The sequence below is a fragment of the Dasypus novemcinctus genome, chromosome 1 (assembly GCF_030445035.2).
Source record: "Dasypus novemcinctus isolate mDasNov1 chromosome 1, mDasNov1.1.hap2, whole genome shotgun sequence".
Taxonomy (NCBI): Eukaryota; Metazoa; Chordata; class Mammalia; order Cingulata; family Dasypodidae; genus Dasypus; species Dasypus novemcinctus.
Genome location: NC_080673.1, coordinates 207,822,188 through 207,837,604, shown reverse-complemented (window position 1 = coordinate 207,837,604; position 15,417 = coordinate 207,822,188). Strand labels below are relative to the sequence as shown.

General features: G+C 56.5%; 1 protein-coding gene and 1 pseudogene across 3 annotated transcripts in view; one reads left to right on the top strand and one right to left on the bottom strand.

Annotated features, from left to right (window-relative positions):
* The window catches only part of LETM1 (leucine zipper and EF-hand containing transmembrane protein 1), a 64,814-nt gene that overhangs the window by 9,264 nt on the left and 40,133 nt on the right, over window positions 1-15,417 (bottom strand). For 2 of the 3 annotated variants that reach the window (XM_071217581.1, XM_058301568.1), the window contains exons 7-10: window positions 3,617-3,736; window positions 2,048-2,179; window positions 1,455-1,598; window positions 910-1,044 (exon numbers count right to left, since the gene is read on the bottom strand). In XM_071217581.1, the coding sequence (XP_071073682.1) occupies window positions 910-1,044; window positions 1,455-1,598; window positions 2,048-2,179; window positions 3,617-3,736 (531 nt within the window). The remainder of the gene's footprint in view (window positions 1-909; window positions 1,045-1,454; window positions 1,599-2,047; window positions 2,180-3,616; window positions 3,737-15,417) is intronic. The other variant, XM_058301570.2, reaches the window with a different exon arrangement.
* LOC139438721 (protein SGT1 homolog pseudogene) lies at window positions 11,795-12,530 on the top strand (annotated as a pseudogene).

Sequence of the window (15,417 nt, the reverse complement as noted above, 5' to 3'; positions counted from 1 at the left end):
TGCGTACAGCTTTACTCTGGGCTGCCTTGAGGCACGAGCAGCTGTCCTGACCGCCGTGGCCCCTGGGCCTAGCAGTCAGCCACATCAGGACCCCATGCGGTTCTTTTCAATGGTTGTCTTGGCCACGAGACCTGGACCCAGCGGGACACTCCCAACAAGGTCTGCGGGCTCTCAGGTGGGTGTCGATGCTGTAGACCCTTCTGGGGAGCACTGACACGCTGACAGCAGGGGCTCCCCCCTCAAGAGGGCAGGAGTTCCTGTCTGTACTTCGCCTCTGCGTGCGGTGCAGTATTCGATCTCATACAGGCCTCGCGGGCCTCTGGCCGGCGTTTCTGGGATGCTCTTGTAGGCGGTATGCTTTTTAAACAGCACCTTCTGGTGGTTCGCTGGACTCTGCATCTGACCACGTCCCCTGGGAGCAGACAGTTTACTTCTTCCTTCCCAACTCCCTTCCCATCCTGCCCAGGCCGGAACCTCCAGTACCATGTAAATAGAAGTGGCAGGAGCAGACCCCTTGACCCCTTGCCAACGCTTCACCAGTCCTCTTCCCAACACTCGCTGCTCGGCAGCCTCCTCTGGAGTCACGGCCTGGAAGCTGCCCCCTCCCCGTTGCTGGGAGGCGCCTCCTCCACCCAACATGCCCGAGGCCGGACTCCTGACAGTGGACCCTGAACCCGCCCTCCGCGCCCACCTGCTCCAGGCCCACCTGAGCTTAAAACAAGGCGCCAACCAGGGGCCTGGCGCAGCCACGCAGGGCCGGCAGAGCTCCCAGGCCACGTGGGCAGCATCTGCTCCTGCCTCGCGCCTCCCTTTCCCACCCCACAGTGTCCATCTCCTCCCGTCCCTGCAGGGCCTGGGGACACAGCCCGGCCTGGCGCCACCCGTCTCCCCACGCTCACGCAGTGCTACCTTCACGCCCTCCAGGACAGGGGCGGTGTCCCGCAGAGTCTCCTCCAGCACGGCTGCGCTGGCTACTTCTGCCTGCGGCTCAGCTGCCAGCCGCCCGGGAGAGGCTTCCACCGCCACTTCCGCCTCCACTTCCTTCTGTAACGTGAGGCCACAGTGCTCACCGCCGCCCTCCCCGCCCTTTCCGCACCGCGAGCCGCCGAGCCCTAGAAGGCCCACACCGTGGCGGCTGGGCAGCCAGAGTGCACCGGCCGCCTGCCTCTGTGCTCAGAGCCGCCCCCGGGTGGAGGCAGGCCGAGCCTCCCTTCTCCCCAGGCCCTTCCTGGACAGGGTGGTCGGCGTGGACCGCGAGCTCCCGTCCCCTGCAGGTGCGCCCAGGAGGGAGAGCCTGGGCTCTGCGCGGCGGGTGGCTGCGGAAAGCTTCCCGAGCCAGCGGCCCAGGCCGAGGGGACGGGGCACGTGCCGGGCCCACCCTGCCCGGCGCCCCAGCGAGGGAGAGCCAGGCAAGCGCCCACCCCGGGCGAGAAAGCAGGAACAGCAGTGCTCACGGCCGCCTCGGCGAGCTTCTCCAGCTCCTTCTCCTTGTGCTCCTGCCTGATGGCCGCCTCCTCCTGCAGCGTGGCCTCCAGTTTCGCCTTGTTGTCCACCTGCTCGCCCTCCACCTCGGCCACCTTGACCTGGGCTTCCTTTGCCTGGGCAAGGAGGGACGTCTGAGCGGGCACGGGAGGGACCATGCCACAAGGGCAGAGGGTGTCTGTGCACCTGGGGACGCTCTGACGGGGGGCCTGCGCTACGGGGACCCCAGCTGGGTAACACTGGACGGCAGCCCAGAGGTTCTCCTTCCACTCGCCTCCCCGAGTCTCTGATATTCTCAGAGAAACCAGATGCAGCCCGACTAGCAGAAACCCTGCCGCTGAGCTCCAAGCCCACCTTGCACGGCCAGCAAGTGTGCGCCCAGCGTCAGCCTGCGGGAGGCGTGAGGCGGGCGGGCCGGGAGGGGGCAGCGGGATGCCGGGTGTGTAGCGGAGAACCAGGGGCCCAGGGCCCCTGGGGCAGCCCTCGGGGGCAGAGACGTGAGTTTCTGCGCGCCCCACCTGCCCCCAGAAGAGGGGCCACCTTCACGGGCAGGCGCAGCACATACCACAATCTCAGGAAGTGTCTGCAGCGTGGACTTGAGCTGGTCAGCAGGTGACAGGGTGTCCGGAAGGTACATGGCTCGGGACAGGATCAGCAGCGAGGTGGGGATCTCCTGGTTCAGGTGCAGGTCCAGCCACTGCGGCCAAGTGCACTGTCAGCTCGCGCCCGCCCCGCCTACCACGGCCAAGCGCGCCGTCAGCTCGCGCCCACCCTGCCCACTGCCGAGGGCCCTGACCCCAGAACTTCCTTCTGCGATCCTGCCTGGGTGTGGCGGGTAAGGCAGGCCCCGAGCAGGCCCCGAGCACGTCTGTCAGGTGGGGCGGCTTCTCCAAGAAGACGTGCTTGGAGGCCCGAGAGGCCGACCTGCCGCTGCTCTGCAGCATCGTGTCCACCGCAGTCGACCAGGGCTCACGATGCCCAAGGGCACCGACCCAGCGAGGCCACTGAGCACGCCTCCGTCATGGGCTGGGAGGCTCTCTGCTACCAGAGGGTTCATGCAAACGCAACGGAGGCAGCGCGCGGGCAGCCTCCGACATTCACACCTGCGCACGCCTCCTCTGGGCCCAGCCACGTTCCAGGCTATTTCAAGGCACTAAGACAAACCCTGATAGCGCATGAACACAAAGATGAATGAGAAGAACACTAAAAATAGAGAAGTTGCTAGAAGCAAAGTACACTAAGGGGACACCTGGGCTCCACAGCAGAGCACCCCGCCGAAGCCAGGCTCTCTCGGCCGGCGCCACGGGCTCGCAGGTGGGCGGCAGCCACGTGCTGGGGTCTCTGCAATGCCGGCGCGGGGCCACTCATGCCCTGAAGGTGCGCCGGCAGAGGCTGGGTGCGTGCCAGGGGCACTGTCGGGCAGCACATATAGCACAGGGAAGGTGCCTGCCAGGGCTTGGGTCCAAGGCAAGGTCGGGAGAACACGGGCGAGGAGGGCGCAGCCCCACTCGGGTCACGGGGGGAAAAGTCATAGGTGTCTTTGTCCCCACACATCAAGGTGCCCCGGAGGGTCACACGTGGGACTGAACATGCACATTTCGTGGCGCACATTTCGTGGCGCATGTAGAGAGCAAGGAGAGGCTCAGGGCCGCCCCACCCCCTTACCCTGGTTTTCAGTCTACTTGAGGGTGGCCCTCAGGCTCCCCGGCTAAGCTCTCACCCCGTCCTCAGGCCACGCCCACAAGGGATGGGTGCCTCAGGCGTCAGGAGCAGCCTGCAGCCTCGTCCCACAGCCCCCTGCTGCCACTGGACTCTGGTGGGCCCCTGGTGCCCCCCGAGGCGGAGGCCTGGTCAGGCCAGGCCACACCCACCCAAACCTCCTGCAGCCTTGGCTGGCAGGCACATCCAAGATGTGCGCAGCCCCAGAAATTGCAAAGGCACCGGGCTACCTGGGCGAGAGCGCAGGCCTGAGCGTGTGCGTGTGAACTGAGTGAGCACGTGAGTGTGCGGCCCACCAAGAAGGCTGTGCCGGAGCCAGCCCCGGGGCCGGGGGCGCTGCGGGGGCCGGGGGCGCCGCGGGGGCCGGGCGCAGTCTGCAGCCCCCGAGGAGGGTTGCAAGGGCCGAGCCACGTACCTGCTTCAGCTGCTCCCGCAGGCGGTCCTGGGTGACGCCCAGCGCCCGCATGCCCCGGGCCCGGCAGGCCGCCTGCAGCTCCTTGACGTTCAGGCTGTCCACCCCTTCCGCTGTGATCAGCTGCAGGAAGACCAGGGAAGGACCTGTCAGGCTCCGCTGCGAGTTTCTGGTGGGCACTGCTGGGAAGGGAGTGTCTGACGAGAATCCACTTTCCCAGGTACACGCTGCTGAGCCCAAGACACCCGAGCAGAGCTCCGGCCCTGGGCTGGGAAGACGCGAGGCACTGACCGAGCCTCAGAGGCTTGAGACAAGCCCAGGCCCAGCTGGAGGAGAAGGGCGCTGGTGCAGCAGAGCCCAGGCCTGCCCCGGCACCGCCCGGCGTCCTCCGTGCTCTCCTGACCCCATGGCCACTGCCAGGGCCTTCTTGTCAGCGCTGATCAGAGAAGGAAGGGCTGAGGGAGGGAGTGGAACATGCAAGCTCCGAGGCCCCGCCCCCTCCGCCTGGGACGCTGCTTGGGCCAAGGAGAGACGAGAGGACCCAAACCTGGAAAAGCAGAAGGGAGCACCAAAGCCTGAGGATGCAGGGCTGGCGGAACCCGCTCGCTGTGGGTGCGTGTAGGGCCAGGAGAGAGGAGGGAGAGGGGGGCCGCCCGGCCCTCGCCCGATGGGAGGCGCAGGGCCGCCCGCACCCTACGCCCCTGCTTTTTGGTCCACTGACGGCGTCCCTCGGGTCCTCGGCCTCTGTCCACTCGCTTGTCCTTTCTTCTCTGCTCCTCAGCCTGGAAGATTTCAATAGTCGTATCTTCAAGTCCTTTGATCCTTTCTTCTGCCAGCTCCAATCTGCGGCTGAACTGCTCCAGGGAATTTTTAATTTCTGTAACTGTGGCCTGCAGCTGTTTTGGTCCTTTTTATAGCTTCCATCTCTCTGTCAATGTTCTCTTTGTGTTTGTCTTTCATTTTCCTGCTTTTCTGTAGTTCTACCTTCTTTTTGAGCATATTTAGGACCATTTTTTAAAAGCCTTTCTCTGGAATGTCCCAGGTTTGATCCTCATTGACGGTTACTGATGCTTTCATCTCCTTTTCCTGGGCCAGCTACTTCTTGTTTATTTGTCTGTGTTGAAACCTGGGCATTTTGGTATTTTGCTATGTCACTGCTGGACTTCAGACTCTGAGGCACCTATTCCTTAAGCTTGTCTCCAGCCAGTGTCCAGAGCTTTCTTTGAACACCAGGAGCTAACAAAAAAAGAAAAAAAGGAAAAGGAAAAACCTTCCCAGTGTTCACAGTGGGCCTGAGCAGTGCTCTCCCTCAGGGCTCATCCACGCGGAGTTGAGAGCAGCTCGAGGCCACAGCGCACGGCCTCCGACCCTCTGTGCACCTGGCCGTGGGTGTGCGTGGTGGTCTGGGACTTCCTCCACTCACACGGCGGGAACGTCCCCGCTTCCCCGGGAAGCATTTCCGCAGGGTCCGGGGCCTGCACTGAGTGTCCTAGCCAGCCACCCTGCCCCAGCCGCCCATGGGGGCTCCACGAGCCGCCTTCCACGCTCAGGAGTCTCGGGCTCAGGAGTCTCGGGACGGCGAGCGCCTCAGGCCACCAGCAGGCAGGCTGGGTCAGACGCGCGCTCCCGCCGGAACCGGAGCCAGGGGTCCGTGCTGGGTGCACAGGCCGCCTCCACACAGCAGCGCGGGACGGAGGCGCCAGCCAGGGTGACTGTGTTTAAGTACCAGCCCTGTTACTGCATCCTGCACCTGTTCTTGGAACTTGGAGAAAGAGGTTTCTGCCAGTTGTCCCCGGCTGGCCCAGGCTCCTGCATGGGACGGAGCCCTGACACTTCCTGCTCTACAGTCGTGACTGGGAGCTCCCTTAGCCGTCCTTTCAGGGCACGTCTGCTGAAGACAAACCCCCTTAGTTCCCCACCTGAGAAGGTCTTGACTACCTGTCCGTTCATGAGGTCTGCTTTTGCTGGGTATCTTTTAGCCTATGAAAAAGACTGTGCCACTTCCCTCTGGCTCCACAGAGTCTGATGAGCCATCTCCTGTCCCCTGAATTGTTTAAGGGGTCACTTCCTGCTCGCTGCTTTGCAGTTCAACTATGATGTGTGTTGTTGTGGATTTCTTTGGATTTATCCTGTTTCAGGTTCACGCAACTTCTTAGATTTGTAGATTTAGAGCCTTTGCCGAATTTGGGATGTTTTTCAGCTGTAATTTCTTTGAGTTCTTTTTCAGCCCTGACCTCTTTCTCTGCTCCCTCTGGGACTTCAACAACACAACTTTAAGATTTTGTGGTATGTCCACAGGTCCCTGAGGCCATTGATTTTTTAACCAATCTATTTTCTCTGTTTAGACAGAGTAATTTCTATTGTTCCACCTTCCAGTTCACTGATTCTTTCCTCTGTTCCCACCATTCTGCTACTGAGCCTATGCACTCAGTTCTTTATTTCAGTTATTGTAATGTTCAGTTCTAAAATTTCCACTTGGTTCTTTATATTTTCTTCTCTTTTGCTGAGACTGTATTTTTTTGTTTCAAGTGTATTTGTACTTGCTTGTCTAGGCATTTTTATGACGGCTGCTTTAAGATCTTTGAGATAATCTTCATAATTTTGACAATGGCATCTATTGTCTTTTTTCATCCAATTTGCAATCGTCCTGATTCTCAGTATGACAAGTGACTGTCTACTGAAACCTGGACACGGGGAATTATGCTATGACGCTCTGGGTCTTATTTAAATCTCCATTCTTCACTTTACGGGAAGTTTTGGATCACAGAGTGGTTCAACAATGGCAGCGGAGGAATACTGATATGGGATGTTATTGACAGGATATATATGGTTGACAGGGAGTTATACAGGGCATATGCCCAGGGTATATGGTAATATCTATATATACTCATAGTGGAAACAATTAAAAACAACAGCTGGGGGGGTACTGGGCTCCTGGCCGGGGGGTCACTGTTGTGGGCCCTGGGAGAGCAGCGGCAATCCTCCAGGTGCAACGGCAAGAACCAGGAAGGAAGGAGGGCCCAACAGTGGGCTCTTGATACTAATGGCTACACTTTTGAGCCTATGCACCTGCAATAAGAACAAGGCCTAGAGTAGCATTGTGCCTGGGGGTTTCCTCCTGACAGCCTTCATGTTACTCAAATGTGGCCACTCTCACAGCCAAACACAGCGTGTAGATGTGATGCATTCCCCCCAGCGTGGGACACGACACCTGGGGATGAGCCTCCCTGGCACCGAGGGATCACTACCACATACCAGCTGAAGAAGCAACTAGAAAATGACCTTGAATTAAAGATTCAATGCGGAACAGCAGAATATACCTATCTACATATAATAACATGACTTCGGGAAGCGGTTTGACCTAATGTAAGGGGGAAATGGAAAAGAGAAATGAGATTATAAGGCTGTGAGTCTCTAAAAAAGAGTCTGGAGGTTGTCAGAAGGAATACCCCTATGTACAACTGAACAGAGTCTAAGAGACAGATAAGATAGATACAACCCCAGGTATTGGTTCTTTTGAGGGATAAAGAGACCCACGGGTTCTATGGTCATGGCAGAAGGGGTTCACTGCCATGACAGATGGCCCTTCTTTGGAGCTGGTGTTTCTGCGTGATGGAAATGGACTCAGAGGGGATCTCTTTTCACAAGACTTGCATGCTACTTTATTGGAATTGTAGTTGGTGCTGGGTTTAAGATATATGTAGGGGATTTGAATCTCTGGACTGATAATATGACACCCAGGCCCAGAGCCTCAACAGACTTCAGCTCCTACACTTTGACTTATTGGACTTACTCCACTCAGCTAACACGGAGTTGAAGAAGGTCAACCACCACAACATGGAGCCTAGAGTGTCTACAACTAGAAGCGGGAAGAGTGCATCCAGTACCCATGTGGAATCTAAGCCCTCACTTGACATAGGTGTGCAATGGACACAACCAATCCAATGTCCACAGAGAAAATGTGGAATGGGTGTGGGAACGGTAGTCATGGGGGCTGCTGGGTGTGGGGAACGGGAGGAAGAGATGAGATGTGGAGGCGTTTTCGGGACGTGGAGTTGTCCTGGATAGTGCTTCACGGACAATTACGGGACACTGTAGATCCCCCCAGGGCCCACTGGATGGAACGTGAGAGAGTCTGGGCTATGATGTGGACCATTGACTATGGGGTGCAGTGATGTTCAGAGATGAACTTACCAGGTGCAATGGATGTATCACGATGATGGGAGAGAGTGTTGCTGTGGGGGGAGTGGGGGGCGGGGGCGGTGGGGTTGAATGGGACCTCATATATTTTTTTTAATGTAATTAAATAATAATAATAATAATAAATAAATATTTAAAAAAAAAATAAATAAATAAATCTCCATTCTAGCTGGCTTCCTTTGACAGCACTCTGGCATAGGTGTGCGGGGGGGTTCTGACCGGGAGGGGGAAGGTGCCTCTTTTGCCCCGTGTGGCAGAGAAGGCCCTGCTGCTGCTGGGCGGTGGCTCCGACTCCACCAGCCTCCTCTGATGTCACCCCAGCTCTGAGGAGGGTTGGATGTCCAGTCACCCCAGGGCCTCCAGTAACTCATCAGCCTGGACAGGGCTCCAGGCTCCCTGCACAGCACCGCTGGATGGTGGGCTGGAGCCACAGGGTTTTCGGTGCCGGGTGCTGGAGGAGGGCAGCCAGCTCCTGGAAGCCTTCGTCCGGCTGGGCTGTCCTGATCCTGGGCCTTGGACTCTTGTTGTCTTGGACTGTGCTCACTGCTGCTTGCGGTTTGCCGGTTCCTCTAGCAGCCAGTCTGGGAATCCCAGAGAACTCACCACCCCACTGTTCTTGGGTCCTGAGACTAGCGGTCTGTCTTCCTCCCCCCGCCCCCCAAAGTCTTCTTGCATTTGTTTCCTGCAGAAGCCACAGCGTTTGTGGCTGCTCTTCAAGGGAGGACCAGGGAGAAGCACCTGCACGCTGCGCCCCCGCAGTGGGCATCCCGTTGCTCTCCCCTCTTACAGTCAAGGAACTGGAGGCACTGAGAAGTTCAGTAACTCGCCCGCGGTCACAGAGCATGACGCGCCAGGCCAGGACACAGGCCTGCACAGCCTGCGCTCGTGGCTGCCCTTCCCACGGCGGGGGCCGAGGGGCCACAGAAGTCACAGGCCAGGGCCCATGTGGTGTGCCATCGGCTTCCCAGAGGGCTGGGCAGCAGCGGCAGACCCACCATGGACTTCACGCCAAGCGCCTCCGTGCGCGCCGTCTGCCCTCTGGCCTTCCTCGCAGCCTAATTCAAAAGCAAGGACCCGCCACACAAGCCGAAGGCAGCGGGTGCCAGGGACACGCTTTAAGGAACGCAGAAACCAGGTGACGTTTCTGTTTTACAACACTGGTAACAGAAAAATTATGAGAAGGAAAGATCACCACATTTGACTCTATGAAAATTAAAATTTTTTTGTTGAAACAAATTCAAATGACAATCTAGCAGGAAAAATGGTTTGCAGTATATAAAAGAAAACTCACTAGTTTCTTTACTACAGAGTCTGACTACGTAAATGAGTCAGAAAAAAATGATAGAGGAACAGACAAAAGATATGAACGCACAGTTCTCACACCAAGGCCCAGGGGCTGAAAGCCAGAAAGACGCTGCCGTGGCTCCCGACACACGCATGGCAGGGAGGCGCGGACCAGGGTCACCAAGACCCAGGCGCCCGGTGACCTGCGTGCCGGCCGGGCAGGAAGATGCGCTGAGCGCGCAGACGGGACGTCGGAGGCTGCTGCCAGGAAGGGAAGGGAGCTCTACCAGAAAGAAGCCCACCCCGACTCGGCACCCACACTTCACCTACGGACAGACCAGAACCGCTGCACAAACATGCGCACTCAGTGATGTCACTGCAGCACTTTCCACCGCAGCAAACGACGAGGAACACAACCAGAGTCCTTGCTGCGGATGGATCCCGTGCAAGGCCCCTCTGTACATGCCCCTCTGTACGTGCCTCAGGCCCTTGCAGTGCCCGGAGCTGGAGAGCAGAGACATTCTCGCATGCAAACCACATGCATCAGCCAGAGCCGCATCTCCAGGACGCAGCGAAGAGCCTCCCGAGCAGTGTGGGAGTGGGGATGGACGTCCAAATGCTACAGCTCAAGGGACGAAGAGATGTAATGCAAACCCAGTTAAGTCCCCACTTAATTTTTAATGTAGAATTTGACACATCTGATTATAAAATTTAGTGGAGAGAAAGTGAAGCGGCAATCTTTTTTTTCTGGTCTTTGAGTGCTAGCCTGATTCTCCTTCTTTCTTTCTCTCCACCCCCCACCCCGTTGTCTGCTCTCTGTGTCCATTCACTATATGTTCTTCCGTGTCTGCTTGCATTTTTGTCAGCAGCACTGGGAATCTGTTTCTCTTTTTATTGCATCATCTTGCTGCATCAGCTCTTCATGTGTGCGGCGCCACTCCTGGGTGGGCTGCACTTTCTTCACATGGGGCGGTTCTCCTTGCTGGGTGCACTCCTTGTGCGTGGTGCTCCCCTATGTGGGGGACACCCCTGCGTGGCACGGCACTCCTTGCTCACATCAGCACTGCGCATGGGCCAGCTCCACACGGGTCAGGAGGCCCTGGGTTTGAACCCTGGACCTCCCATGTGGTAGGTGGACACTCTATCAGTTGAGCCAAATCCACTTCCTGGATTCTCTTTTGAGATGTCACTCTACCTTGTAAACAACCTATTCAGCTGGTCCCACATGGAGGCAGGTCAGTAGATGGGCTGAAGGGAAATGTACGGGGCCAAAGCTTGGGAAAGAGTAATTCAATCAAAACTAAACATATTTCTTTTCACAATACTCTTTTGTCTGTAATAATTTTCTTTTAAAAGTAGAGTGAGGGTTGGGAAGACATTTGTTCTTCAGGTAGCAAAACTTCCCGAGAAGCCTACAGGAACTCGCAGTGCCCAGCAGTGCGCTCACGTCTGGATGATGACAGGCGCTCCAAAGCCCGGGGAGGAGGTGCAGGAGTGGGAGCACAGCGGGGACACAGCAGTGAACACACGTGACTTCTCACCACTCACAGCAACTGCCGGCATGCCAGGTCTAGGCGGGCAGAGGTCGCTTCCGGAGCACGTGGCAGCAAGGGCAGCAGCAGGCTGTGCGCACACGGGCCCCGCTAGACACACAGCGACGGAGAGGCAAGGTGCAGGCCCACGACACGGCAGCCCATGAGCTCGCCATTATTTCTACAGCAGAGCCAGAAACCCATGCTTTATAAAAGCAAAGAAAAGAGCTGGAAGGAAATCGTGCTCTGAGCGCCTCCTAGATTAACCTCCAGGGGGAAACACAAGATTGGGAGAGTAAGCAGATCAAGGAGAGTTGACTTTTTCCCAGAGAAAATATCCCTGCATTACTGTACAACTGGAAATGAATTTTAAAGAATGCCCTGACTTCACTTTCGAGCACGACAGCAGACTAGACCTCCCTCCCAACGGAAAAAGCCACAGCAACCTCGAGGCTCTTCACTTCCATCTCAGCCGTGATGAAGGACAGTGGTGGAACGGAGCACCAGGAGCTAGCGATACGCGGCATGGACCACCCCTGCCGCCCTACATTTCCGAAGGAGAGTAGAACGTTACAGAAGTGCTTCTTAGCCGCACGCTGCACGGCTGCTCGCTGGTGTTCCTCCAGGAGCCCCTGGGCGGCGGTGGTGCTGGAGTCCTGTGGCAGGAGCTCCGGCAGGAGTTAAGCTGGTTATTAGGGATGGCGGCAGCTGCAGCAGGACCTGCAACACCCCAGAGGTTCCTCCGGAGCCTCAGACGCTCTGACTGCAGAGGACCCCCAGGCGGCATTCGAGGCACTGACTGAGGCTTGGAACGGAAACCAGGCGACGCATAGTGTTACTGTCAAAGAGCTCATCGTCGCGTTCTTGGGGATTACTGTGGTGCTGCTGCTGATGTAAACAAGTCTCTCAAACTCAATCCAAATTATTCCCCCGCTATGCTGCGGGAAGGACGTGTGAAAACCATGAAAAAACTATGCTGCTGCTCTAGCAACTTTCAGGACAGCAATTAGATAGTACAGATGCTAATTCCATTATCCAAAGATTAGACGGTGTCAGGATCAGATCAAAATGGATCAAAACCTGAGGCGTCTGCACCTGAGCAGACACATGGGTAAAATCATGTGTGACGGGCATCAAGCGGAACCTGGGTGACCGTGAGACTCTGATGAAGGAAGTTCAGGACAGTGACGGACACAGAGCTCAGTTGACCACTACACGTGATCAAGGACATTCAGAAGAACGATGGACACAACCTCAGGTGACCACGAAATCATCTTCAAGGAAGTTCAGAAGCACAGAACCTCAGGCGATCCTGACACTTAGCTCGAGGATGTGCCGAAGAGCAAAGCACATGTGGAGTGTTCAGAAAAAAGATTTTCCTCTTTGGTGAAACCTCTTTCTAGAGAGGATTACAGTTTGAGACTGAGACTTCTGCACCCTATGATACCAGAACAGAACACATTTAAAGTACTTTCAAGAAAGATTGAAATTAAAATGGAAAAGCAGAGGCTGTGACATGGGAAAAGCTAGAGGGAGGAGACATACCTAAGCCAAAACAGTTTATTGCGATGTAAAGAACCTATATCCATTATCACCTCATTACACAAAAAAATGGGATAAATTGGTTAGCAAGATCAAAGAAAAGAATGAGAAGCTGGAGGGAGATGCAGAATTAAACAGATTGTTTCAGCAAATCTATTCAGATGTTTCTGACGAAGTGAAACGTGTCCTGAACAAATCATTTATGGAGTCTAGTGGCACGGTTTTGAGTACCAACTGGTCTGATGTAGGTAAAAGGAATGTTGAAGTCAATCCTCCTGATGATATGGAATGGAAAAAGTACTAAATCATTTTCCACCACTGTAAAAAAAAAAAAAAAAAAAAAAAGCGGCAAGCTTCCGCGCAGCGTTATAACAAGGAATTGCTTCCACCAGACGGGTGCCCCTGCCAGAACGGAGCTGACTAGCCAATCAGGCAGAACCACACGTCTGGAGGCATCCGGAGCGGCACAGACCACCAGAAGCTGGAGGGGAGCAGAAGGTTCTGTAGCGGGGGTAGACCAGGCAACCACAGAGGGGTGCTACCTGCAGACCCCTGGGGACGCTGAAGACGGCCAGTCGGCACGAGGCCAAAGGTGCCTTCAGGTGTAGAGACACCAGCAGAGGGCTGTCATTCTTACAAGGCCAAGAAGTTAACACCTGGAGCCGAGGGGCTGCTCAGACTGAGATCCGGGCGGTGCTGAGGTAGAGGCGGTGGCCTCGTAACTCTCAGGCTCTCAGCTGGACCCTGGTGGCTGCCACCTGGGGCAGGGGCAGACCAGGCATGGCAGACCCAGCTGCCAGCCGGCCCTGCCCCCAGACCTGCGCTCCAGAGGCTTGGAGGACCCTTCCTGGAGGACCACGGAAACAAAGGAAGACGATCCACAGATGATCCAGCTCTCGGAGTAATAAGACCTGAGCTACAATGGCAAGTTCAAGAGAACAGGTGGCGTGACGGATGCCAGAGAACTGAACTCTTAGAAAAAATTTAACAGGGTTGAAAAGGAGGACTAAGAAGATGGGTGTAGGGGCAGCTGAGACCAGCAAAAGCGATGACTATTAAACCCAACAAACGTGGATGAAATGAGCAAACGGGACGTGTGGGGAAAAGTCTCAAGGACGAGTAAACGATCCCCCAAAGGGAGAAGCCCCCCTGGATGAGAGGGAAGCCCCGTGACCCGTAAGCAGGTAACTACAAAGACACACCTGGACACCTGCCGTGAAACTTAAAAACCAAAGGGAGGACAGGCTCCGAAGTCACGTGGACACGTGGAGAAGACCGCCTAACTTCCCAGAACAGGACCAGCCTGGCAGCTGACAAGAAAGAAGAGAACTACAAACCTACGACTCTTTACCCAGGAAAATATGCCCCACAGACATGCAAGGGAAATAAAGACACCTCCATACCAGCAAAAGGAGTCATCACGGCAGACCCGCCTCGGACAGGGGGAGAGGCCTCGGGTGGAAAAAGAGACGCACGGGTGGGGGCAGCGGCGGGTGGACAGGGTGCCTGGGATTCAGCGTAGGCTGCAGGAGGCAGCAGACGTCTTCAGGGCTAGGACAGCACCGAGGGCAAGAAGAGGACAAACGCACGAGCGCGGACCGGGACAAGGTCCAACTGCAAACTCACATCAGACACCCAGGCAGCCTGCCGGACAGGCTTGGGGCGTCCAGTCACAAGTAAGTGACGAGTTGATGGAGGGGAGTGAATAGTAAGGAATACCCGGTTCATACGAAAGACGGCAAGAAAACCCAAGTGCAGCGTAACGCAGGTGGGGCACACAGGAAAAAGAAACGGACTAGTTTGACCCAGAAGGCACGGCTGTCAGACTCGACTGCACAGCAGCACCCTGGAAGCAGCAGGCACGGCAGGGGCCAAGTCAAGGATGGACAAAGCCACCCACAAGGCTGCAGGGGAAACCGGGCGGCTACTGGACACCTGCAGACTAGAAGGCAAGAAGCATCATGAGAGAAGGGCCGTTTTCTGAGGAAAGTAACTGCACCTTTCTATGCACCCAGCCACAGAGCTTCAAAACTCACAGTGCAAACCACGACAGAACTACCAGCACAGGCAAACGCCAACCGTAACAGGACTGACCTGGTGGCTACAGCGGCGCAGAAGGCAGGGGGCAAACGTGGCCAAGCTGACAGGGACAGGACACAGCCCAACACGAGCAGAATTCACACAGAGCATTTACCATCATCAACTCACACAAGTCAGTCTCAACGAATTCCAAAGGAGTGAAGTGGTTCAGGATATCTTTTCCAACCACAGGGGACTTAAGCTAACGATCATTAACAAAAAGATAATTATAAAATTCCCAGAGGAAGCGAATGTAGCTCAGTGGCTGAGCACCTGCTTCACACGTACGAGGTCCAGGGTTTGATTTTTAGTACCTCCTAAAAACAAACAAACAAACAAACAAAAAACCAATTCTTATTGGGGAGCGGATGTAGCTTGGTGGTTGAGCACCTACTTCGCATGCAGGAGGTACTGGGGAGTCAACCCAGGACCTCCTAAAAAAAAAAAAAAATTCCTACCCACAGGAGTTCAATGGAAAGCAATATTGAAAAAATGTCAATTCTTCTAAAATTAATCTCAAGATTCAGTGCAATTCCAATAGAAACCTCAGTTACTTTCCTCAGAAAACGCAGGTCTGTGAAGGCCACCAACAGAGAGGACATGACATCCAAAGGGCTGGGACCTGGAAAAAGGCGCCGGCAGAGAAGAGGGAGGCCGGGGCAGGGGCCTCGCGCGAGGGAGCAGCGGCGGCCCCCTCCCACCTCCTCCCCACACAGCAGGGACCACAGGGCGGAGCCTGCACCCGGACTTCTGTGACCACGAGAGCGCGGCGAGCTCCGCGCAGGCGGCGGGGGGCAGGCGCCAGCAGCTTCCCGCTGGTATTTATCATCGTGTCTGCGCCTCCCGTGGGCAGCCTGCAGTGGTCTCCATCCAGGCCCACCAGACCCCACGGACAGCTGCCACGCTGGGGGGAGACATGGCAACAGCAAAGGCCCCGAACGCCACGCAAACACCGGCTCCCGACGGCCCGGCACCCAGTGCTGTCCAGTCTCTGTGAGCTGGGCCCTGCTGGCTGCTGTGAGGAAAGGAAACGCCACGTGGGCATTAACGAGGCCCAGGGTCTGGCTGAGCTCGCGGAAGCCCACCAGCAGCCCGGGGGCACGAGAGCCTGCCTGCCAGGAGGGCGGTGTGGCCGGGGCTCGGACAGCCCCAGGCCAGGGTGACTGG